Source organism: Ursus arctos, unplaced genomic scaffold (assembly GCF_023065955.2).
Source record: "Ursus arctos isolate Adak ecotype North America unplaced genomic scaffold, UrsArc2.0 scaffold_1, whole genome shotgun sequence".
NCBI classification, from domain to species: Eukaryota; Metazoa; Chordata; class Mammalia; order Carnivora; family Ursidae; genus Ursus; species Ursus arctos.
In genome coordinates this window covers 90,899,156-90,925,024 of record NW_026622763.1, presented here as the reverse complement: position 1 = coordinate 90,925,024, position 25,869 = coordinate 90,899,156, and the positions used below count along the sequence as shown (strand labels likewise).

At 38.3% G+C, this 25,869-nt stretch overlaps 2 protein-coding genes across 8 annotated transcripts in view; one reads left to right on the top strand and one right to left on the bottom strand.

Moving 5' to 3' along the window:
* Positions 1 to 2,122, bottom strand: part of CNOT9 (CCR4-NOT transcription complex subunit 9) — a 30,770-nt gene extending 28,648 nt beyond the window's left edge. The window contains exon 1 of the mRNA XM_026491944.4: positions 1,648 to 2,122. Coding sequence (XP_026347729.1) covers positions 1,648 to 1,671 — 24 coding nt within the window. The 5' untranslated portion in view covers positions 1,672 to 2,122. The remainder of the gene's footprint in view (positions 1 to 1,647) is intronic.
* USP37 (ubiquitin specific peptidase 37) overlaps positions 2,093 to 25,869 on the top strand; it is an 83,308-nt gene continuing 59,531 nt past the window's right edge. Inside the window, exons 1-7 of one of the 7 annotated variants that reach the window (XM_048214151.2) lie at positions 2,093 to 2,116; positions 7,005 to 7,145; positions 11,642 to 11,864; positions 15,277 to 15,448; positions 17,414 to 17,514; positions 20,296 to 20,474; positions 21,049 to 21,123. In XM_048214151.2, coding sequence (XP_048070108.1) covers positions 11,709 to 11,864; positions 15,277 to 15,448; positions 17,414 to 17,514; positions 20,296 to 20,474; positions 21,049 to 21,123 — 683 coding nt within the window. In that variant the 5' untranslated portion in view covers positions 2,093 to 2,116; positions 7,005 to 7,145; positions 11,642 to 11,708. Of the gene's footprint in view, positions 2,117 to 2,140; positions 2,449 to 7,004; positions 7,146 to 11,641; positions 11,865 to 15,276; positions 15,449 to 17,413; positions 17,515 to 20,295; positions 20,475 to 21,048; positions 21,124 to 25,869 lie in introns of those variants that run through there. The other 6 variants (XM_026491945.4, XM_044381167.3, XM_048214152.2 and 3 more) reach the window with 6 other exon arrangements.

The window sequence follows — 25,869 nt, the reverse complement described above, 5'->3', positions numbered from 1 at the left end:
GAAGTGGGTTCCTTGCTGAGCATGGAGCCCAATGCAGGACTTGATTCCAGGACTCTGGGTTCATGACCTGAGCCAAAGGCAGACGCTTAACTGACTGAGCCACACAGGCATCCCTCAGCAATCTCATCTTCTGACTTGCTTCTTCCCAGTATAATTTGGGAGAAGAAACAAAAAAGCTGGGGAAATTGCAATCACCTAATTGAAAGATATAAACGTATCCACTCTGAGCACTTGCAAACACTTAGAAACACGGTGACAGGAAGCAAAGATGCCACTGGCCCTGGAAATGACAATGTATTCTATAGTCAAGTAAAATTCAGCACACTTTTTCACTTTTTATATTTAAAGTAAAAGCAATTTTTTTGGTCCTCTATTTAATACTGAAGTCACTTTGCCTGATAATGCAATGTCAGTAACTACCCTCTTCAGTCACTTCATCTTAGTGGAACAGAGAAAGTGTGATTGGTATCTCTCAGTCATCACCTTCCTCACCCATACTTTTTCATTCAGCAAAGTATTTGAGCCCCTACTTTGTGCCAGGAACTGTCCGGGCACTTGGAGTAACCATGTAAACAGGACCCACGGGATCTCTGTCCTTGCCCTTAAGAGGCAGACAGTCAACAAGTAAATGAATACAAAAATCACAAAATTGAGATTAGCACTGAGAAAGAGATTTTTAACAGAGAAAAGTTGCAGGTTACAGAACTTCTTTAAATAGAGTGGTCAGAGAAGGTTACTCTAGGGACATTTAGGCAGAGACCCCAGGGAAGAGGAGCCAGTTACACCCACATGCTGTGTGTGTATGTGCCTGTGTAATTGGGGGTGGGGTACGTGGTAAAAAAGAGCATGCCAGGAATAGAGATCAGGAAGTGTAGGTGGAGTGGAAAAGCGCAGGTATAAGGGATGGACAGGCGGTCAATGTAGCTGGAGCTTGTGGAGCAAGTGACATAAGACTAGAACGCAAACGGGGGTAAGACCTTATAGTACAGGGAGGGCCTTGTAGGCCACAGCAGGGAGTATGGATTTTATCTACATGTAATGGAAAGCCAGAAAATTACTTCAGACAGGTGAATTACACGATCTGCTTTTCTTGTTAAAAGATCGCCCTGGTAAACTGAGATGTGGGAAAAAGGTTGTAAGTCAGACGTAATAATTATTCACTTCTCCCGGTCTCAGATTTTCCACCTGTGAAAGCAAAGTGGTGTGAGTTAGAAGCCATTTCCTTCCCGCTGCGAAGTGCCCGGGCAGTGAGTTCCGAGAGCAAGGGCCGTGTCAGATTGACCACAGAATTCCCCCTCATCTCCGCCGACGCCCAGAACGCAACCGGCTCCCTGCAACTGTTGGTCAGCGCAATGAATCAATGAATAGCCTGTCCCGGCCGCGAGGGAGGCGCTCCGGCTCGGGACCAGGCCCCGGGGCCGGAAAAGAACGCGATACGCGGCGCAGGAGGCCGCGAGAGCCGACCGGAGAGGAAAGTGTGGACCGGCTCCATCACAGTCAAGGCGCGACGAGGAGGAGGGCCAGGGCCTCGCAGATTGAGGGCAGGCGGAGTGGACTCCGGGCCCGACACGGCGACCTGGGAAAGCAGGCCGAAACGCGGGGCTAAGGAGGGGGTCTGGGCCCAGGCCGGAACGCCCAGCCACTCACCGCAGCCGTCGCCAGGCTGTGCATGTTGGGAGCGGCCGCCGCTCTTCTCCCGATGCCGGACGCGTCCGACCCGCGTCCCCGCTTCAGTGACTCTGCCGCCAAAGATGAAGAGCCTCGGCAGCCGCCATCCGCCTCCGGCTCGCTCCGCCCCCTTCGCAGCCCTATGACCTTTCACCCCTGACCCCGCCCACACACCTCTTCCCGCCTCCTAGCTCTCGGCGGAGTTAACAGTCCCAGAGTATGTCCTTTGCCCCTTAAGATTCTGGGCCAGAAGGACTTCCGCCACCTACTAGTCCCCGCATCCTCTGTCTTCAAACAGGTATCCCCAGAGAGGGGCGTGAACTCTGACTCTCCTCCAGGGGCCAGTGAACGGCGGGAAAAGCCGGGCAGTCTCGGAGGACAAGTAGTGCGCATGCCCGACTGGGCTGTGTAGGAGGGAAATGATGGGAGGTCCGCAGTGAGTGAAGTGGTGAGTGCGCATGCGTACTACTTCACGGCGGGGGCGGGGCTGTCTCGGCCAGACTTCGCTCGGTGCTGGGGCGGGACGAAGACGCAGAAGGGGCGGTGTTTGCAGGCTTGCGCGCACGCGCTTCGTTTGGTCGCGTCGAGTGTGCGTGCGTGCGTGCGTGTTTGCGTGTGGTCACAGTTCCCGCCATCAGCCGCTCTCCCTGACTAGGGGGAGCGAGCGGCCCCTCTCCTTTTGCCCGGTATCCCTTCCTCCCTTACCCCCGGCTCCTCCCCCTCCGCGCGGACTCTCTGCTTCCGGCAGGCCAGTGCAGGGCTCCGGACCCGCAGGCACAGGTAAGGCGCTCCCGGCGGCGAGCTTCTCAACTGAGCCGTTTTCCCCAGGTCCCCCTCCCCCCCCCCCCCCGCCCCTTGCGGTCCGCCCACTCGGTGTTCACTCTTCTGGAGTTCGCCCGGCTGCTGCTCAGCTCACCCCCACCCCCTCGACGCTCCCAGGGACTCACAGGTACTCCTCTTGGGCTCCCCCCCCCCCCCACCTCGGCTTTCCCTCTTCTTTGACCTGGTCTTTACTATCTTTACTATCACGCTTTTCCGCCGCAACCCAAACCTGGCCCCTTTTCGCTGGGGGCTGTCGTCGTACGCCACTCGCCCCTTAGCAAGGCCTGCTGTCTCTTCAGGTGACTTTCGTTGCCGCACACCCATAAAGGCCTTGGACATTCACTCTTGACCATCTTTCCTCTCCTAACCATTTCTCACGAAAACGCATGAATTGTATTTTGTCGTGCAGTTGGTTGTTCCCCATGTTCTAGCTATCAGATCAGGTTGTCAGGTTTACCTATTTTAGGTCATGATCCAGGAAAGGAAATGATCATTAATGACAAAATCCTGTGTTCTGGAGAGTTGGCTAGTAGTGGTTTTGTGGTAATTGTTTTCAAAATTTTGGCTTTATTTAAATGCCTTTGGGGGGGGGGTGGGCATTATCTGACAAGTCTCTAACTGGAAAAGATGCCTAAGACAGGCTGTCAAGGAGGCAGTTGGATTTAGTGGGTTGGAACTCAAAGGAGAGTTCTGGGCAGGCTGTATAAACTAATGTATGTATGTCGTCTGCCATGTTGATAGTAACTGAAGCTATGCATGTGGATGAAATTGCCTAAGGAGAGTGTAGTGCTAGGAAAAAACGGGCCCAGGATGGGGCACGGAGGGATTCTTCGTGTTTAATAACCGTATAGAGGAGAACAAGTCTTTGGTAAAAAAGATGAAAGAAGTAATCAATAGTGTTGAATTTTGTTGAAAGGTAAAGTTGAATGAGGACTGTAAAGCCTGGTGACATCAAAGTAATCGATGATCACAGCGAGAGATGTTTGATGGAGTGAAATGGAATATCTGGGTTTAGTGCTAGGGTCTTGTTTGACCTTTTACTCTTCTGCCCTAAGCTTTAAATTCCACCTGTATATTGAAGACTTAAGAATTTTAATTTCCAGCTTTTTCCCTTTATATTCAGCTCTAAATCTAAATAACCAGTTGTCTGCTTGACATCTCTACTTGATTTTTTTCTTAGGAATTTCAAATATAATACATCTAAAACCAAAGTCTTAATTTTTCTCTCCGTATCCCAAATTCTTTGTCTTCAGTACCCTATTTCATTTAAGTGGCATATTCATTTATTTATCCACTTACATAAGCTAGAAACTTGAACTCCATTCCTGATGTCTCCTTCATCCCTTGTGTTTGAAGTTCTATTGTATATCCAATACAGTTGACCCTTGAGGGTTAGGGGCACGGACCCCTTCCAGTTGAAAATCCACATAGAACTTTTGACTCCCCCCAAACCTAACTACTAATACCCTACTGGTGACTGGAATACCAATAGCATAATCAGTCACTTAACACATATTCTGTTTGCTATATATATTTTACACTGTTTTCTTAGAATTAAGACAAAAAAGTGTTATTAAGAAAATCGTAAGAAAGAGAAAATACATTTACAGTACTGTATTTACTGGAAAAAAAATCATGTATATGTAACTCCATGCATTTCAAACCCATGTTGTTCAAGGGTCATCTGTACGTCTGAATGTGTTTCTGTACATCTTCAGTATCACTTTTCGAGTTCAAGCCACAATCTTCTTTCACCTGGACTTAATGTCACGAGTTCCCTCTATTCTCATCTGTAAAATGGGAATAATAATCACCTTATTCGATTGTTATGAGAATTAAACGGGGCATGACATATAGTAAATAACCAGTGAGCATTAATTGTTATTGTAATTGTTGTAAACTGAATCACTTCAGTATTCTCTTGTCTGCCCTATTTTCTTTCATTTTTCCTTCTTTTACTGTCCCCCAAACCCAAACTGTATCACTTCTCCATTCAACAGTAACATGTTATTTCTTGCTTCAAACTCTTCAGTGGATTTCCCATCACTAAACTAATGTTTATTACATTTAGGGTAAAATTCAAAATCCTTACTGTGGTCTACAGGATTCTACATAACTTGATTCTTCCCGGCTTCACTACCTTTATCTTGGTCCAGCCTCCTCTTGCTCACTAAACTCTAGCCTACACTGCTTTTCATTTCCTTAGTCACACCAAGTTATTTTCCAACTACAGGGCCTTTGCACATGCTGATTGTTCCAGTATGACCATCCCTGATTAACTCATTCTTTAATATTAGCTTAGCCTTTGCCTCTACCCTCTATCCCCAAGTCTTAAATCAGATAGTCTGTTATAATGTCTTGTCATGCCCTGTACTTTATATTTGTATCAGTTTTTAGAACTTGTAATTATATATTGTGTGATTATTTAAAGCCTGTCTCCTGCTAGAATATATGCTAGTAGCTATTTCGTTTTTATTTCTCAAGAATTTAAGTGAATAAGTAAACTGGAGCTTGTGTTAGAAACCATCATGTCTTTCAGAAGCACTAGTTTACTGATAATCTTGTCATCTGGTGACAAGTACCTTTTCTCTCTTCAGACAAATTAAAGGACACAAAAGAAAAAAACCCAAGCGTTTTCTGGCTATGGATGATTTTACTCATTCTTAGGTCATAAAAATCATTCAGATTTTAGACTCTGAATTGAAGATAAACTTTATCTAGGTCGATTTCTCCCTTTTAGTCATATACTAATTTTATCTGTGTGCATTTGTTTTATAGATCTTTTTAGGAAAGAAAGCTCTTAGAAATCAGAGCAGTGGTTTATGTATTTTAACAACAGGTTAAACTATGAGCATACTGAGGATGAGATTTCCAAAAATAAGTAAAGGAAAATTCCATATTTAAGTAAGTTATTGTTGGTGGATGTGGAAAATATTTAAATTTAATAATTTGTGTGTATAGAACAGGATTTGTGTTGAAAAATAGGAAATATAGGAAGCGTATTAGTGCCAAACACAGAAAGGCATTTGGATTTATTTTATGTGTAGTGATGAGCTGCTAAAAATGTTTGGGAGAACGTTTCAGTTAAGCAAGATGAAAACATTCTAGAGATACGCCTTACAACGTTGTACCTATAATTAACAATATCGTATTGTAAACTTAAGGTTGTGTTAAGAGGATAGGTCTCATGTTAAGTATTTTTACCATAGTAAAATAAAATAAAAAAAAAATGTTTGGGGGGGGATTGGCTTCAGTAACAAGTATTTAGCACTTACTAAGTGCTTGTATTTTGTTGTAGTACAAAAAAAATAAGACCGGTTCCTGTCCTGCCCCTCACTTAAGGAGAAAGTTAAGGAGACAAATAGTGCATACTTAACTTGGTAAGACATAGAGTAGTTCTTTAGAAAGAGTATTATGCAATACAGGATTCATTGGCTAGAAACATCCTGAGAGAATGGAAACTGGAAAGTGATTGTTGCTGCAAGTCATTGATGAGGATGAATGTGGTAGTGGTTAAAAATGTGGGTTCTGGTGTTAGACTTAGTTTTGTCTCCATGGAGACATGGATAAATTAATCATAGATAAATTAATATCTCTAAGCCTCAGTTTCCTTATCTGTAAAATAGAGATAATAATCCTTGTCTTACAAGATTATTGGGAAAATTAAATGAGATAATGCGTGGATGATGCTTAGCATTATGCTTAGTAAATAATTGCATAATAAATATTAGGTGGGAGTGACGGCAAAATGAGGAGCTTCTGAATCAGGGTAGCAGCTATGAAAAGGCTGGGTTTTAGATGAATGAGAAGGAGGATAAAGCTGATGCTAAAATTTTTTTGCCTGAATGATGGTGGAAGGAAAATGTAGAGAAGTCTGGGAGCCTCTGATAGTGAGGGCATGGACTGTATCATCTTTACATTTGTATTCTTTCCACAGTGCCGTCAAATTAAAGTAGCTCAGTTATTTTTTTGCCAAGTGAACAAATGAGTTGTTAGTTGATATTGTAGCATTCTAGAGGGCAGTGAAAGATGTTTGGTTAGAACTTCAGGGAAAGTTGAGGCTTAGAGAGCCTAAATTTGAGAAACCCGTAAAGAAAAGTAAAAACCAAATTTACTTACCTTTTGAAATTTGTATCAACACATCATGGAAATGGTATTTTGAGACTTAAGACATCATTCATTATGTAACAATGTTTATAAAGTCAACAAAGAATATACTCTTTTTCATTGCCTTCTTAGTTTCAAAATGTAGCAGGAATAAATACACGAAGAACACAAATGGATAAGGTACAGGCCTGAACTCCCTCATTTTGCACAACAGATGTATCCCTAAAGTTCCATTGATTGTGTGTATATGTGTGTATCTTAAGCATTATATTTTAAATGTTTTCAGTAAGGTAGCTTGTAGTTTTTAAATAATCAAAAAGAGTTCATCTTTGTTGTATAAATGATTGCTTCTTTTTAATTTTTGTAAATTGGATTCTTTTAAAAAGGCACACTTGTATTTTCTTTAGCTGAGTTGATGGCTTCCGGAGAACTGGCATAGCTGCAAAATATGAGTAGTTCCCCAAGAAGAGTGCATTGCCTTTGGCACAAGGATCAGAATAAAGGTGAATTGTTATTACATAGGGTTTTTCAGTAAAAGTCACTGAAAAGTAAGTAATGTTTTTATTTTGGATATATGTTTCCAAGAGTATGCAAATTGGCGAGAATTAAGTTTTCTTTCTTCTGTTCTGTAGTAATGGTTTTGTTTTAGCATGCTTGCTCTGCCACAGAATACCCCCTAGATAAGGATGTTTTCAGAGCAGTACTTAAAATATGTACATTTAAATAACTGTACAGGGTACAGAAACATTTTTGTCGATATTGATTGAGCGAGCTCTCATAGAATGCTCAAAGTTGGACAGTAATTTTAATAATTGTGAAAAAAGGGAAAGGAATCTCTTTGGACCTACTTAAGGAATAATTTGTTTTTGTTATAGCTTGTCTTAGTAATATTGCTTTGTTAAGGAATTAGCATTGTAGAGTTCAAAGAAGCCTCATTGTCCTAGGTTCATAGAAAGTTTAACTGTTACTACTGGATCATGCTACATACTGAAAAAGAAACTTAGTTTTTTTCTATTAATGGGATAGGGCAAACCTTGATAGTATAATGAATGTACAAAAGTAGATATGGTTAATTCATTTAGTGCAAGAGCTAGGATTGGACTAAATTAAGGGATTAAGAAAAAGTTTTGTTGGTTTACAAATTTTATGTCCTCTACCTTTTGGGGTTTTTTTTTTCCTTAGAGGAAAGAAAAGTTGCTAGTAGAAATGGTTAAGGAAATTTCAATATCTGAATTAAAATTTGATATACTTAAAAGTTTGCATCAAAATGTTTGAGAATTGTACAGAGAAATTAAAAACAGAAGTAACCAATAAATTTTTTTTATTTCTCATATGCTTTAGTGAACTTCGAAATCTTCATCTCCAATTTTGTTAAATAATGTAATTTTAAAAAATATGCTTTGTTAGAGGAATTTAAGGTCATTGACCTTTACTTACTTTTGGTCTTTAAAGAAAACACTAAGATAACGGGGTTTTATATTCTCTCTTAATTTGGTACCCTGACCCATAATGACATATAAGGAAAGTGAGGGAATTTGGCACAACTCTTAAAATGGAGTTTCTTCATTGAACAATGAATAATATGAATCCCAGTTTAAGCAAGTTTACTGATGCTTTTGTTTTAATGCATTATGTAACTGCATATTAATTCTTGTTCTTCCACAAATGATTTTTCTCATTGAATTTTGATGTGAGGACAGCTTTGCATTTAGTAGAGGAGTTCAGATGCACATAGAAAAGGCTTAGATGCAGTGTTCAAAAGATGAGTTATATGTAGTACAGTGCGTAGTGGTATTTTATAAAGAGCTTAGTAAGTATAATCCTATGTTGGCCATTTAAGAGGGATTTATGGTTTCAGTATCTGCTGTTGTGTATTTTAGCAGCAAACTGAATAAGGGATAGTGCTGATTTCATTATTCTTGAATAAGTTTATTTCTTGTATGTCAGACACTGTCATAGTGGGGACTCAAGAGTTTAAAGAACATATTCCCTGTCTTCAAATAGGGAAGTGTAGATAGAGACAAAGAAGTAACAGTTTATGATACAATGTTATACTCGAAGTAAGCACAGGGTACAACAAAAATACAGAAGCTTGACACAGTCGCGGTGTGGATATGGGGTGAGACAAAGAGTGAAAGGTAGCTAGGAAAGGCTTCTTAAAGAAGATAACATCTAAGCTGAGCCTTCATTTTTTAGCCAAGAGAAGAAATCAAGGGGAGTTTTAGGGGGATGGGGAGAGTACATACAAATTCTCCAGAGATAAACCACAGTGCACGCAAAGGTATAGTGGCATGAAAACATAAGGCTTTTGGGGGGAAATTATATAGTTCATATGGCTGGATTTGGCAACGGGCTTGTAGGGATAGAGAGGTAAGTAGGGCCTGAATCATGAAGGGTGTTTATGTCATGTTAATGAGTCTAGATTTTATTGTGAGGGCGGTGGGGAGCTGTTGAATGATATTAAGGAGGAGAGTGATGTGATTTGATCTACAGTTCATTATAATAAAGATGTCTGAAAGGTGTATGGAGGTTGAGTTGATGGGACTCTACTGTGATCTTCCATTTCCAATCCAATACCAGTAATCATCAAGAGAAATCAAAGATAACTCATATTTCTGGATGGGCAACTGGGGTGGGAGAGAGGTCACATATTCTTGGCAGTGTTCAGAGCAGAGTGGAAAAAAGTCTAGGACACATCCAGACAACGAAGCACCAAATTATTATTATTATTTTTTAAGATTTTATTTATTTATTTGACAGAGAGACAGCCAGCCAGATAGGGAACACAAGCAGGGGGAGTGGGAGAGGAAGAAGCAGGCTCCCAGCAGAGGAGCCTGATGTGGGGCTCGATCCCATAACGCGCCGGGATCACACCCTGAGCCGAAGGCAGACGCTTAACGACTGCGCTACCCAGACGCCCCCCAAATTATTAATTGCAAAAAAAAAGTATTACACACATTGCTCGTCCAAAATTCTGTAGTTACTAGTTTGAGCAGTGCCATGTTAACAGACAGGTCTATAAACAGTAGTGGACTCTGTTACTTTGATAGATTCGTATACCTAGCAAATTATGCTATCTAAATTGGGCCGAAGTAAGCATTCAAGAAATTTGATGAAATGAGTGAATAGTAATGGAGGACTTAAAATGCATAACACCTTTTAACTATTCATAGTGTTTTCACATCTCTTTGAAATTTTATTCCCAGTTATTTGATATATAGTATACCTAGAGCCCTCAAACTAGGGGGCCCCAGGCTGTATCCTGCCTATATGTGGGTTTTGTTTGATTTGTAGCTTTTAAAAATGAATTTGAATTCATTGCCCACAATTTAAAATGGGCAGTTTTACATAAATATTTGGAACTCATTTTCTTGAGAAGTTCGATGATCTGGCAATAACTGGGTTGACTAATTCTACATGGTAAAATTAGTTAGATTTCAGTAGTAGTTTTCATAGTTTGCCTGCTTAAGTCATGTCACCTGTATGGCCCCTCTAGGCAGTTGAGTTTGATCCCTATTAACAGCTTATTTATCAGAGGTCTTCAGAGAAAGGTGTGATAGGCAAGGAATAAATTCAGAAAGTGGACACTAATTTCATTCATATTAAAGTTTTTGTCTGTTTAGTGCCTAATGTGTGCTATTTCATTTAGTTATGCAACACTATGGCATTTGCTATTCCTATTTATAGTTGAGAAAACTAAAAGTTACAAAGGGAAGTTATAAATTAGGGACAGCTGGCTCCTGATAGCTAGGTCTCCTATGTTTTTCTTTTGTATACTACTTTTTAAAAGCTTTTCTAGTTGTTTAGGCAGAAGCGAAGTATGATGATTTTTAATTTCTTAAATTATAAGCAAGAGTCTGTATTAGCAATGTTTTTTAATTTTTTTCTTAATGATTTTACTTAAGGAGGGGGTGGCGGGGTGGGGGGGGTGAGAAGCAGGCTCCCCACTGAGCAGGGAACCCAAGGAGGACATGGGGGCTCAATCCCAGGTCCCTGTGATCACAACCTGAGCCGAAGGGAGACGCATAACTGACTGAGCCACACAGGCGCCCCTGTATTAGCAATGTTTTTAGAGATTTGAAAAGAGTATAAATAAAATGTTTTAATAATTTTAGACAATTGTGTGTATGTTTATGTATGTACATATAAAACATGACACTACTTAACCTTCTTTGCTGTAATTGTATTTACTTGCTGATAATTGGTAAGCTAGTTTGAAGGTCTTAGATATTCTGTTATTGCTTAAGTAATTTTTAAGTATTTAGAAGTTCATTCAGAAACGTGAATATTTGTCAAAGATAAAATTGGTAAAGATTCTTTCCACTTTATGGTAATATTAAGCATAAGTGCTAGGTGGTTCTTAGGAAGAGAGTTTTTTGTTGTTGTTAGTTTGTTTTGCCTAGAGAATAAATTACTTTCTCAACATAATTCTGGAAGTTAAACTAATTTGATTATTCTTACAATTTTTTAATTCATTTAGTTGTCTTCCATATATGTGGATATGCTTACACTATGGACTGGTAGAAGGAATTGTTTTGTGATATGATTTGGTATTTTGGGAAGAGCTCTATTCTAAGAAATGGAGTCAGCTGACTGAAAATATTTTTTAACTTATATTTGAAATTCAAGACCCTTTAGCATTCATGAAGGAAGATAAAAGTTGGCTGTATTGCTGTGGGTAATCACTTTGATAATGGAATCTTTAGTATTCCTGATTGACATGCCTTTAGTGGCAGCAATATGGTTATTAATGGTGCAAAATGCAAAATTTAAGCACTAATAGGGCATAGATACTGGACATATGGCAAAGAAGGGAACATGTAGAGAAGAAATAAAAGGTGGGTAGATTTAGTCACTGACATTCACTGACATTTAGTTGTCTTTCTTGTGGCTATCAGCTAATCAAGGTCTTTGAGGATGCTTAATAAAAAGTGGTTTATTGAAATAGAGAAAAGGACATACGTGGTTTATTAAATGCTCTTTCAACTCTTAATCACTCTTATCTCAGTAAATTGTAACTTACTATTTTATTTTTCTTCCTTAGAATCTGTCAGGTGAAGGTGTATTTTTGCTTTTTAATTTGGCTAGAAGCAATTTATTTCAAAGAAAGTATGTCTCCTCTGAAGATACACGGTCCTATCAGAATTCGAAGTATGCAGACTGGAATTACAAAATGGAAAGAAGGGTCCTTTGAAATTGTGGAAAAAGAGAATAAAGTCAGCCTAGTAGTTCACTACAATACGGGAGGAATTCCAAGGATATTTCAGGTATTTACCATATTTTGATGTGAAATAGATCTTGAATCATACCTTTTAGTGAATACCTTCCCTTTACCATAGTAAGTGTAATGGTAGGCCTCCTCCTAGATTAACATTTCTTCTTATTTCCAGGACAGTAATAGTTCTGCGTGCATATTTTATGAATTATTCAACAGCATTGTTGATGGTGTATAATAAAGAGCAGGAAGTAGTCACTGTTATTGAAAAGAAGACTAGGAGGAAGCTGAGAAGAACTGAGTTTGGATACTTTTCTATCAAGCTATTTTAAAAACCACATTAGGATAACTTCAGTTATTCCCTTTTTTTCCTTAGTATATATAATAGATTCATTACTGTGTAATATTAGCTTTTAATAGGACTTACTAGGGTCTTCTAAAACCTAATGCCTACTTCCTAAATAATCCTGCCAAAGGTTGTGGTATGGGCCATTCAAGGATGATTATTCAAGGTCATTCTTACTGCTGTTTTCTTCTAACTAAACTTTTGAGGAATTTCATTATTTTATCACTGCAAAAAATAATTGTGTTTTTACTTCTGTACCGTTTATTCTGTGCAGCCAAGAGCTACTTATCTTGATATGATTTGAATTTAAGAAAGCAATCATATTGTTCTGCACTTTAAAATTCTGAATTTGTTAATTAGATAATACAAAAGTATAATAATTCACTCTAAACTGAAGTACTCTATTGAATAACAATTTATGAAATTTTATGCTTGAGAACCCTAGAGCTGGGGTAAAATTTCCATTCCTCTTTGCTTTTGAGCTATGAAAATAAGTTACTTATGATTTTGTGTATCAAAGGTACTCTTAAATAGATTGGAGGTGGTGACATGGGTAATAGAAACAATAGTAGTTTCTGTCACATACATTTATCTGCTAATTGCTCATCTCAGTGAAAGAACGATTCCTTTTCAAATAGAGGTTCAGTTTCTCAGTCCTCAGCCTAAATTAGCAGTCAGTAAATATTTAAATATTTAAGCAAACAGTTCTTTAGGAGCATGAGGATTCTGCCTGTGATTTCAGCCTCATTGCAGTTCTAGATCAGTTTCCGTTGAGCATTTATTTTGCTAACCACCTATAGAATATTGTGGTGGGTACTGTACTAAGGGCCAATAATACAGAGTTGAATGAGATGCTTTTCTTCTCAAACTTAAGTGTAATCAGAAACATTTTCAGATGTAAAAATATTTCAGAGACACTGAAGTAATGCAAAGAAGAGAGTGGTTTGTGTCCTGAGCATTTAAAGTATAAATAGTAGGAGTTTGCCAGACAGGGAGGTAGGGCAGAGGTGATTTCTATCCATGGACAAACACACGCAAGTGTGAATCAACCCTCAGGGAACCAGAAAATTATTTTAAAATAAATGGACAGTAGGGAGTGCATGGCGGAAGTGGAGGCTGAAGAGCTAGAAAGGAGCCAGATCTTGAAGTGTCTTATTTGTCATACTATTTGTCATACTAAGGAACCAAGAATCTCAAGTTCAGATTCATTTAGGAGCTAGGCAGATGACTTTATTTCAAGAGATAATGGAAGAATAAGGACATACAGGAGGTTATTATGGGAGTTTAGATGAGCAATAAAAGTCCTAATCAAAGGAAAAGACAGTAGGAAGAAACAAGAGGAGGAAAGGATAGATTTGAAGAGATTTCAAGAAGGCTTGACTCATTAGATTTAGGGGGGATGAGAAAGAAAAGACGGGAGATTCGCAAGTTTCTGAGTGGATGGCAGTGCCTTCCATGTCTTGATAGAGAGCAGAGGGAAGGAATTGGAGTGGGAGGATTAAGAGAAATGAGTTGTTTGAGGTGTCAGGCATTCAGATGTTCGTATCTAGTAGGCGTTAGGTAAACAGGATTGGAACTCCAACAGAGAGGTCTGGACTTAGAGAAAAGATGGAAGACCTCACCATATGGTAGTTAATAAAATTACGGGGTTGATAGGATTTTCAGTTGTTGAAGACTTCAAGTTCAAGATTATTCTCTCAGCTTGTTCATGAGCAAACTTTTCCCCTTATATATTTAACTTTCATTTTTAAAAAGTGGTATATTGACTGAAATAGTGGTTTTATGTGATCTCTTTTCCTTTTGCCTGTTAAACTCCTTGTTTAAATATTTTAGAGTTAAAGCCTCTGAAGCTATTGTGTTTTATGATAGAATTTTTACTCAAGGACATGAATTTAAGACCTACTTCGAATATATATATCATTTAAAATTTGAATATAAATTAAGTCTGATAAAATTATATTTTCATTCTTATTTAAAAACTGACAAAGATCAATTCTAGTTTTAAAAAATGTAAAATGCTATTACTTATTTCTTCATGCTATTCAAAGGGTATGTCTTCAGCAAAAGGCAGCCTTTGAAACCTTTGTATATGCCTGCTGAGGGAGAACATTAGAGAATAAAGGTGCCTAATTGGCAAGAATTATTTAGGTAGTAAACTGCAAGATTTAATTTGGGTCTTGGAAAAATTTCATCCAAGAGAAAATAAAAGTTATCACTTCATAATACATAACCAAGAATCTGGAAGAGTAAAAGACATTATTGAACCAGTTCTAGGGAATGGAAGAAGTAAGCTAAGAGAATTTCCAGAGTGCTCATGATCTTCATGATTGAATGAAAGTTAAATGAGCCTGCTTAGACAGTTAAAGAAAGAAAGATGGGGGTGCCTGACTGGCTCAGTGGGTAGAGTATGGGACTCTTGATCTCAAGGCTATAAGTTTGGGCCCCATATTGGGTGTAGAGATTACTTAAAAATAGAGTTTAAAAAAAATGTATACGTATGTATGTATGTGTATATGTATGTATATATTCATATGTATATAAAGAAAAAGATGTCTTCTTACATTGATAAAGGGTTTTTTTAATTTGTTTTTGAGAGGTGGAATTCTTTTGAGGATTATAGTTTAGATTAATAGATTCTTTTAAATTACAGCTACCTAAACCAACTGCCGGATATTTTACAAGTTTTTTGTTTTTTGTTTGTTGATTTGTTTGTTTTAAAGGGAAGAAAGAAAAAGAAAGCCTCTAACACAGTACGGCTTTCTAAACTAGTGGAAGTGTAACCATCTAGGCTCTGAAATTGTTAACTCACTAGTTTTTATAGCTTTATAACTATACCCGAAAATATGTAATTCCCTACCATAAAATCAATAGTGCCAGGGTTACTTTGTAAAATAAGTTTTAATAATAGGTGTTTGCCTTTCCTAAAAGTGAAATCTTTGATTTAAGTGTATCAAGAAATGGAAACTCTTTTTGGTTGGGGGGAAAAAACCCTCAACTAATGCAGGAAAGACTAAGAAATATAATTTAGAAAATACAAAGTTTAGTATTGCTTATACAACTTACTATACTTTGTTACCGTACATTTTTAACAACATAATTTTCCTTTTGTGTTGATTAGCTAAGTCATAACATTAAAAATGTGGTGCTTCGACCTAGTGGAGCGAAACAAAGCCGCCTAATGTTAACTCTACAAGATAACAGCTTCTTGTCTATTGATAAAGTACCAAGTAAGGATGCAGAGGAAATGAGGTTGTTTCTAGATGCAGTCCATCAAAACAGACTTCATGCAGGTGAGCAATAATCTTCCCAGTATTTGCCATCAATAGTTAACGAAAGAATATTACTAGATAGTAGATCAGTATCACTGGTGAATATTGATAAAAAAAAATCCCCAACAAAATATTGGCAGAGTGATTTCAACAGCACATTAAAAGGATTATGTACTGGGGCACCTGCGTGGCTCCATCAGTTAAGCATCCCACTCTTGGTTTTGTCATGATCTCAGTCGTGGGATTGAGCCCCCACATCAGGTGCAGTGTTCAGCATGGAGTCTGCTTGTCCTTCTCCCTCCCCCGACCCTCCCCACTCACATGCACACCCTCTCTCTCTCAAATAAAGAAAATCTTTTTTTTTTTTTTAAGATTTTATTTATTTATTTGACAGAGATAGAGACAGCCAGTGAGAGAGGGAACACAAGCAGGGGGAGTGGGAGAGGAAGAAGCAGGCTCATAGCGGAGGAGCCTGATGTGGGGCTCGATCCCGCAATGCCGAGATCACGCCCTGAGCCGAAGGCAGACGCTTAACTGCTGTGCCACCCAGGTGCCCCAAGAAAGAAAATCTTAAGAAAGGATTATGTACTATGACCAGCTGGAATGCAAGGATGGTTCGAGATATGAAAAATCAGTGTGATACACCAAATGAGTGAATGAAGGACAAAAGCCATGTGATCCTCCTCTTCATGCAGAAAAAGCATTTGATAAAATTCAAAACCCTTTCATGATAAAAACACTCAATAAACTAGGAGTAGAAGGAAACTACCTTAACCTAATAAAGGCCGTATATGAAAAGCCCTCAGCTAACATACTCAACAATGAAAAGTAGAAAGATTTTCCTTTAAGATAAGGAACAAGGCAAGGATGCCCTCTCCTAGGATCGAGCATAATACTAGGAGTCCTAGTCAGAGCACTTGGGCAAGAAATAGAACTGAAATTCATCCAAATTAGAAAGGAAGAAGTAGGGGCCCCTGGTTGGCTCTGTCTGGAGATCATGTGACCCTTGATCTTTGGGTCATGAGTTCAAGCCCCACACTGGGCATAGAGCTTACTTTAAAAAAAAAAAAGTAAAATTATCTCTGGTCTCCGATGATAGGATCCTAAATGTAGAATACCCTAAAGATTCTACAAAAGAATATGGCTAGCAGAGGAGGAGGATTTAAATTATAATTGGAAAGAGTTACATTGTTATATAAATCTTAGATACTTGTCTTTATATGAGACTTACTCTGTGGTTTTACTCTTGCTATGAAGACAGCAAGTACTAATAGAAAATCATATACAGTATTATCAGATTCCCCTGCCCCTTCTAAAGCCCTTTCATTTAAAATATTTTGATTTTTTAAAAATGTATTTATAGACCTTTTCTGAAGAAATAATCTAGTGCTTAAAATGAGTTTTCCACTCTTACTGTTAGTCTCCAGCTCTATTATCAAAACTTTATTATTAATATTTTAGAGTTGACAGACTCTAAAGAGCTTTTTAATTTAAATATAATAAAATATTAGAAAATGAAGATGTATCAGTACTACTTTGTATTTGATATTTATTTGATACACTGTTTTCCTTGTAAAATTAAAAAAATTATGGTTGTTTGCCATTTAGTACCAACTCATGTATTACATGTTTCCTTGGTATCCACTGTCAAGTGTTCATGCCATAGACGTACAGTGACTGACTTTTCTGTAGTGTTAATTATCAAATATTTATATAGGAGAATTTCTTGCATTTTCATTTTGCATTTAAAATTTTATTTTTCTGTTACATCTTCCCAAATTTATGCATGTTATTTTCATTTTTTGCTTGAGACTCTAGCTCTGAATTTTAATTACTGTTTATATCAGGTATACTTTCAGAAAGAATTGGTTGATAAGCACTTTCATTTTTTTTGTGCTTCTATTTTTTCAGTATTCTATAACAATGATTAATCTTTTTATTAAAATAAATGACTTGGGGTTTCTTTATTTATTTTCCCCCCACCAGCTATGAAACCTTCTCAAGGGTCTGGTAGTTTTGGAGCTATTCTGGGCAGCAGGACTTCACAGAAGGAAACCAACAGGCAGCTTTCTTACTCAGACAATCAGGTATATGTTCATTTGAGTCTTTCTAGTTTTAAGAAAAGTTATAATCAACTATTATTATGAAAATCTTTTCAAAATTTATCACATACTATTCTTCTTACATGTAGTTTTACTGAACACATAACTTACACTCTCTGTCTCATGGTCATCATTATGAACCACAGAAAAGTGTAGTTTTTTAAAAGCATAGTTTTGGAGTTAGGTGTGGGTTTGAGATTTGGTTCTGCTACTTACTAGTTATGGGTCATTGAGGAAGTTCCTTAAGTATCCTGAGCCTTACTTTCCATCTGTAAAATTGAGACAGCAGTAATATTTTAAGGGTTGCTGTGAGAAAATGCATGTAAAAGTGCTTATTAGCCTGCAGTATCATATACTAACAATGCTATAAATGTTTGCTACTGTTAATTCTGTGATGCCCTTTGGGTCTGTTGTGCATTAGGAACTTTACCCCTACACTATATGATACCAGACTGTTTGTTAAGGTCTTCTGTTTGCTTTTTAAATAGTTTCTCTTTATAAATATTCAGACAGCCATGAGACTTGCTTTGTACTATTGCAGTTTAGCAGTCCTATGTCTTTGAAAATTTATTCTATAAAGAGAAACCAGGCATAAAGTAAGAAAAACTTCGAAACTATTCTGTGAGTAAACTGATGAGTTCTATTTGGCTGTGCAGAGAAGTGATTACTTAGTCCATTTGCTATGCAATGAATAAGATTTTATTTTTGTTAGTTTTTTTTAATAGGTTCTGGGGTTTTGTGGTTTTTTTTTTTACATTTTAATTGAGGTATAATTGACATGCTTTATTTATTTTTTTTAATAATTTTTTATTATGTTAGTCACCATACAGCACATCCCTAGTTTTTGATGTAAAGTTCCATGATTCATTACTTGCGTATAACACCGAGTGCACCATGCAATACATGCCCTCCTTAATACCCATCACCGGCCTATCCCAATCCTCCACTCCCCTCCCCTCTGAAGCTCTCAGTTTGTTTCCCAGAGTCCATAGTCTCTCATGGTTCATTCCCCCTTCTGTTTACCCCCCCTTCCTTTTTCCCTTTCTTCTCCTACCGATCTTCCTACTTCTTATGTTCCATAAATGAGTGAAACCATATGATAATTGTCTTTCTCTGCTTGACTTATTTCGCTTAGCATTATCTCCTCCATTGACATGCTTTAAACTGCACATATTTGAAGTATACAATTTGATACATTTGACTTACGTGTATACCTGTTAAATCATCACCATAATCAACCAAGTGAATATAACCATAACCCTTAAAAGTTTCCTCATCCCTCTTTGTAATCCTTCCTTCCTGCTTTCTCTCTGGCCCCTATCCCTAAACCACAACTGGTTTGCTTTCTGTCACTGTAGATTAATTGGCATTTTCTAGAGTTTCATATAAATGGAATCAGTGTGCAATTTTTTTTGTCTAGCTTTTTCACTTGGTGTAATTACTTGAGATTCATCTATGGGTAGAAATTTAAACCATTAGACTATTTAAACATATAGATGTTACCATATATAACAGAAGCAAATATTTATACTCTCACAAATAATGATTCTTATCAGTGGGATTATAAAATCAATTTTATGGGTCATAACTAGGATTAAATAAAAAAGGAACAGAATAGAAAATAATTGAGCAGGTATTGTACATAGTAAGGATAAGTATTGATTTCTGAAACTTTTGGTTATTTATATGTATATATAATAGTTGTGATGTAAAGTATTTCTACTAAGTAGAGGTCATGGTCAGAAAGGTTAAAAAACCCAAAACAGTATACATATAGTATGCTACACTTGTATAACAAAAAGGATAAAATTAAAATTGCTTTACATTTACATAAAGAAAAATACTTAAAAGGGACAAGAGAAATGGGAATGAAAGAATTGGGTATATGGCAGTGGGTGATAATGAGACATCTCAGGAAATGGCTTTGATAATAGTATTTTGATTTTTGAATCTTCAGAATGTATCACCCATTTGAAAATAAATTCTAACTTTTTAAAACCATTCATTCAGATGATCTCAGATTTTTTCTTTCTTATGCTAACATTGTACGTAATTCTGTAGAAAGAAAGAAATTGGAAATTTCTTCTATAGACAAATCACATAGCTTTTAATCTCGTTGTAAAAATTTACTGGCAGAATGCTGGTCAAAAGCATTATTTCCCAACTAATATGCTTAAATTGCTGTATTCACTCTGAGTGTTCTTGCTGTATCTTTAAGGTATACTCTTTGATTTATCTTCTGCCAGTGGACTCTTTCTCACTTTCATTCTCCCCATCAAAAGTCATATGAGGTATTTGTGACTTGGCATTTAAGTTGTGGCACCCAAGTGTCATTGTTGCTCCTTTTTCTCACATTTATGTCACTTTATCATAATCATAATTTGATTTTTTTCTCTGAAGATTTATTTTCATCCTGATCACTAGAATCACATCTTGTGTATCTAAGTCCTTTCTTAAAAAGTCAGGTATTCAAAGAAAATTCCTTTCTGCCTCTAGTTATGTTGTAGAAATTTTAAATTTATGGAGTGCTAGAAGAAAATAAGTGTCAAGTTCAATTTCTGACACAGATTGTATATTACAATCAGCTAGAGTGCTTTAAAAAAAACTGATGAATGGGCTTCGCCTCAGGCCAGTTAGGCTAGAATGTCTGAGGAGATGGGTTTCCAGTTGTATTTTTAAAAATTGATTCCACGTGAGAATCAATGATCTAAATTAAGCATGCCAATTAATTTGAATATTTAGCTATGTTAAACTTTACTCTTACAGGCATCTTCAAAAAGAGGAAGTTTGGAAACTAAAGATGATATTCCATTTCGAAAAGTTCTTGGTAATCCAGGTAGAGGATCAATTAAGACTGCAGCAGGAAGTGGAATAACTGTCGCCCGGACAATTCCGTCTTTGACATCTACATCAACCCCTCTTAGATCAGGGTTATTAGAAAATAGGTATGGAAGACTTACTTTTTTTTCTTAGTCATTAGCTGTCATGAGCCATGCCTGTTTATAAATGTCTTTTAGGCCTTTTAGAAAGACAAATACTTTGAGAAAAAGGAAATTGTCCGGTTAGTAAAATATGTTAGAAGAAAGTATACAGTATATTTTTAGTAGGTAATTAGTATTGGTTTATTTATGATTTATGTCAGTGACACATACTGAGCATGCAGATATACAGTATATGTATTTTTTTTAAAGATTTTGTTTATTCGTAAGAGAGCGAGAGAGAGCGCGCACAAGCAGGTGGAGAGGCAGAGGGAGAGGGAGAAGCAGACTCTCCGTGGAGCTGGAAGCCTGACATGGGGCTCAATCCCAAGACCTAGAGATCATGACCTGAGCTGAAGACAGACGCTAAACCATCTGAGCCACCCAGGCGCCCCAGATATACAGTATATTAATCAAAATGTGGTTTAGAGAACTAGGCACAGTAGTCACAGTTTCTGTCCTTGAGTATTTTGGTTTACACTTCTTAATGGTATGAATTATGACTTTTTTAAATAGCTTTATTTTTCTTTGTCCTCTACAGGACTGAAAAAAGGAAAAGAATGTTATCTGGCTCAGAGTTGAATGAAGATTACCCTAAGGAAAATGATTCATCATCGTAAGTTGCTTTAAGAACGCTTATGGCACTAGGGGTGCCTGGGTGGCTCAGTCCATCAAGTGTCTGCCTTTAGCTCAGGTCATGATCTCAGGGTCCTGGGATTGAACCCTGAGTCAGGCTCCTTGCTCAGCAGGGAGTCTGTTTCTCCCTTTCTTTCTGCACCCCCCCCAACTGTATTCTTTTTCTCTCTCAAATAAAGAAAATAAAATCTTAGGGAAAAAAAAAAAAAAGAACCCTTATGGCACCAGGTCATTGTTTCTTATATTGGTAATTATACTCGTGATGGAAAATTGGCAGGGGGAGGGATTCAATTTACGAGAATTCTAAAGGTAGAATTTATTTATTTATTTATTTATTTTTAAAGTATTTATTTATTTGACAGAGATAGAGACAGCCAGCGAGAGAGGGAACACAGGCAGGGAGAGCGGGAGAGGAAGAAACAGGCTCACAGCAGAGGAGCCTGATGTGGGGCTCGATCCCACAACGCCGGGATCACGCCCTGAGCCGAAGGCAGACGTTTAACCGCTGTGCCACCCAGGCGCCCCTAAAGGTAGAATTTAAAGTATTTTGGGAGTGCCTGAGTGGCTCAGTTTGGTTAAGTGTCTGCTTTCAGCTTGGGTCATGATCTTGGGGTCCTGGGATTGAGCCCTGCGTGGGGCTCTCTGCTCGGCACTGAGCCTGTTAATTCTCTCCCTCTCTCTGCCCCTCCACCCCAATCATGCTCTCACTCTCTCTCTCAAATAAATAACATTAAAAAAAAAGAATTTAAAGTATTTTGGTGGTGGTAGATTATAGGCTTCATAGAGAGAATATTTGGCCATTGCTGTTGCTTTGATCATTTCATTGCCCTTTTCCCATCCTAGCTTTTTAAAGTCTGGAATACTTTTTTTTTTTTTTAAGATTTTATTTATTTATTTGACAGAGATGGAGACAGCCAGCAAGAGAGGGAACACAGGGGGAGTGGGAGAGGAAGAAGCAGGCTCATACCGGAGGAGCCTGATGTGGGGCTCGATCCCAGAATGCCGGGATCACGCCCTGAGCCGAAGGCAGACACTTAACCGCTGTGCCACCCAGGCGCCCCTAAAGTCTGCAATACTTAAAGGAAGAATAGAATTGAAGAACTCTAAGCAGATGTTTCTTTTTTATTTTTTAAAATTTTTTAAGGATTTATTTATTTTAGAGAGAGAGACAATGTGCATGAAAGGGGGAGGGGCAGAGGGAGAGGGGAAGCAGACTCTCTGCTGAGCAGAGAGCCTCATGTGGGGCTCGATCTCACGATCCTGAGATTATCACCTGAGCCTAAGCCAAGAGTCGGATGCTTAACTGACTGAGGCACCCAGGTGCCCCTAAGCCCATGTTTCTTGTTGGGTGCTCTTTTGTTGTGAATTCTTTCCTTCCCTTTATCTGTGATTTTTTTTTTTTTAAACCCTCTTCATGTGAAAAGTTAGCCTAGGAATAAAAGGATGTGAACCCAGGGTGCCTGGGTGGCTCAGTTGGTTAAGGATCCAACTCTTGATTTCGGCTCAGGTCATGATCTCAGGGTTGTGAAATTGAGCCCCATGTCAAGCTCCACACCCAGTGTGGAGCCTGCTTAAGATTCTCTCTCCTTCCCTGCCCCACCCTCCCTCGCAGGTGAGCATGCTGGCTCTCTCAAAACATGGGCAGGAGGGAGGGGATGTGAACCCGACATAGGTTCTAGGCAAGGAACATCAATCTTTTAGAGATATTTTCTGGTTGAACAAAAGAGGATAGACCTACAGCAGGATAGTTACCAGCTTACAGTCTCTTCCTCATCATGGGAGGGTTTTTTTTTTTTTTTAATTGTTTGGGGGAGAATACTTACTACACTGTTACGAAATACCTCAGTTAATACCTTTTTTTAAAAGTTTTTATTTAATTTCCAGTCAACATACAGTGTGATACCAGTTTCAGGTGTACAATTTAGTGATTCAACACTTACATGCAACACCCACTACTCATCACAGCAAATGTACTCCTTAATCCCCATCACCTTTTTAACCCATCTTCTCTCCACCTCTCCTCTTGTAACTATCAGTCTGTTCTCTATACTTAAAGAGTCTCTTTTCTGGTTTTCCTCTCTTTTTTTCCTCTAGATCATTTGTTTTTAAATTCCACATATGAGTAAATCATGTTATTTGTCTTTCTCTAACTTATTTTGCTTAGCATAATACTCTGGCTCCATCCACATAATTGCAAATGGTCAATTAATATCTTAACAGAAGTCTGTTGATAGTTAATTAACTGGTATTCTAGATTAAGGGTCACCAGAAGGGAGTTGGGAAAAAGCTAAAGGAACTTTATGTATTTATGGGGATTTTTGTTCTGTTGCTCTAACAGATGTAAAACTGAATAGATGATAGGACTGGTGTGACATCTGAAACTACCATCACCATGGACTCAGATTCCTTCTATCTTATTGATCTATAATTCTTAATAAATAGCTTCTGTTTTGTGAACCAAGATAGTTGCTTCAGCCTCCACTCTCATTTCTGCATACCTGTTGGTGGGAATGGGGAAAGGAACAAAGGCAGGGCACACTACTTTCCTTTAGGCTGGAAATTGTACACACCACTTCAGTGCACATTGGCCAGAATTTGGTCATATGGTTATATCAAATTATGAGAAACTCTGGGAAATATATCTGGCCTAGCCCAAATTCTGTTATGGCAGAAGGGTACAGCGGTTATTTGGGAACAGATAACAGTCTGCTGTAGTTTACCCCTCTAGCCTTAGAAATATCTGTTCATCATTCTTCCCATATGAGAGTCCAGGATCTCTGGGTGATGTGCAGTTCTCTCCCTAAAGTCTAAGTGTGCTTTAGACCACGTGCCTTATGGTCTGATACCTAAAAAAACTAAAAGGCAAGTTCATCTATATACCCCACTCCCATCTCCATACATGTATCATTATACATTGCTGGCACAGGTGTAGGATAACCACAATAAAAATTTCCATTTAGAAAAGACAAGTATAGGGGCGCCTGGGTGGCACAGCGGTTGGGCGCCTGCCTTCGGCTCAGGGCGTGATCCCGGCGTTACGGGATCGAGCCCCACGTCAGGCTCCTCTACTATGAGCCTGCTTCTTCCTCTCCCACTGCCCCTGCTTATGTTCCCTCTCTCGCTGGCTGTCTCTATCTCTGTCAAATAAATAAATAAAATCTTTAAAAAAAAAAAAAAAAAAAAAAAAAGAAAAGACAAGTATAGGAAACTTAAGGAGTCGCTGTTCTGTAGCAGTAATAAAATCTTGGTAGGCAGAGGTTGTGAAGACAGTGAAGGCAATAGAGTAAGTTCTTGGTTAGCCTTTGTAGCAGTCTCTGTTCTGTCCTCTGGGAGAAGCTCCCTTCCTCATTGTATTTCATTGGACTCCTGACTTTGTCTTCTGGTAGATTTCCTTTGTCTGTTATCTTTCAAGGCCATAGCTGAAGTGGGTTTTGAAGACTGTGTTCTTCCTTGGGGCCATGCAGCTTTTGTAGCCTGCTTCATGCTGATCAAGTTCTGGGAGTTTAGAAGTGTCTAGAAATCTAGGAGTTTTAGGAATCTAGAAAATTCTTTAAAGGTGGAACAAACAGGATTTTATAGGCTTGAGAAAGAATTGGGGCCAATATTTTTGTTGTTGGATTTTTTGTTTTAATAAACTCTTAAATTTTGAAATAATTTTAGATTTACAGAAAAGTTGCAAAGACAATATAGAATGTTGCTGTGTACCCTTCACCCAGTTTCCCTTAATATTAACATCGAGTTGTTTTTTCATAAACTACTTCCTCAGTTACCTCCTATCATTGTCTCAGTTTGAGAATCAGAAGCAAATGGATTTTTTTGGTCCCATGTGGTCTCAAATTATTAGAGATTTCAATTAGACAATTTCAATTCTAGGCCATTGGCACAGAGGGCTGTATTCCTTTTCATCCTTGATTTAGGGTGGCTAGCCCTTGCCCGAATTTATCTGTCTTGAATAGGACCTTGCTGAAACACAGACCAGTATTTTTGTCTCCATCTTTTCCTTTAGAGCTATAGGCTCAGTAAGTATGTAGTCCACTTCCCAAGACTGCAGATAGTAGGTTTTTGTTTTTTTGTTTTTTGTTTTTTTACTATTTGTGAGAGAGAGGGTGCATGTGAGTTGAGGGAGGGGCAGAGGGAGAAGGTGAGGGAGAGAGAGAATCTCAAGTAGACTCCCCACTTAGTGCAGAGCCTGACATGGGTCTTGATCCCACAACCCTGAGATCATGACCTAAGCCGAAACTAAGAGTCGGACACTTAACCGACTGAGCCAACCAGGTGCCCTTACAGATAACAGTTTTATAAATATTTTGCTGCGATATAACAGTCCTCACCAGCTTTCCAGTCTGTAATATCTATGTCCTTATTCTCCACCTTCCTACTGTAGCTAGTGCTATATATTTTAGGTTTGTTATGGTAGCTCCCCACTTCTAATAACAAAATTTGTGGATTCAGGGCCTAGTTGTAGGAAACAAAATTCATTTATGTAGTTTACACACAAAGTTGTTTGCCTTTAGAGAGTATGAAATGACTTACAGAATCATTAGAAAAGCTGAAAAGATAAGCTATAGGTTAAGCTTTCCGAATGATTTTGAGAGCTATGCCCTAGATCAGGTCACCAAAGATGCTCCTGTCTGTTGTCAAAGCTAATAGCTGAATTGGAAGCTGTCATCTCTGGAACCATGCTGCCACTATCAAAATTAGAAATCTCTACAGAAAAACTGGACAC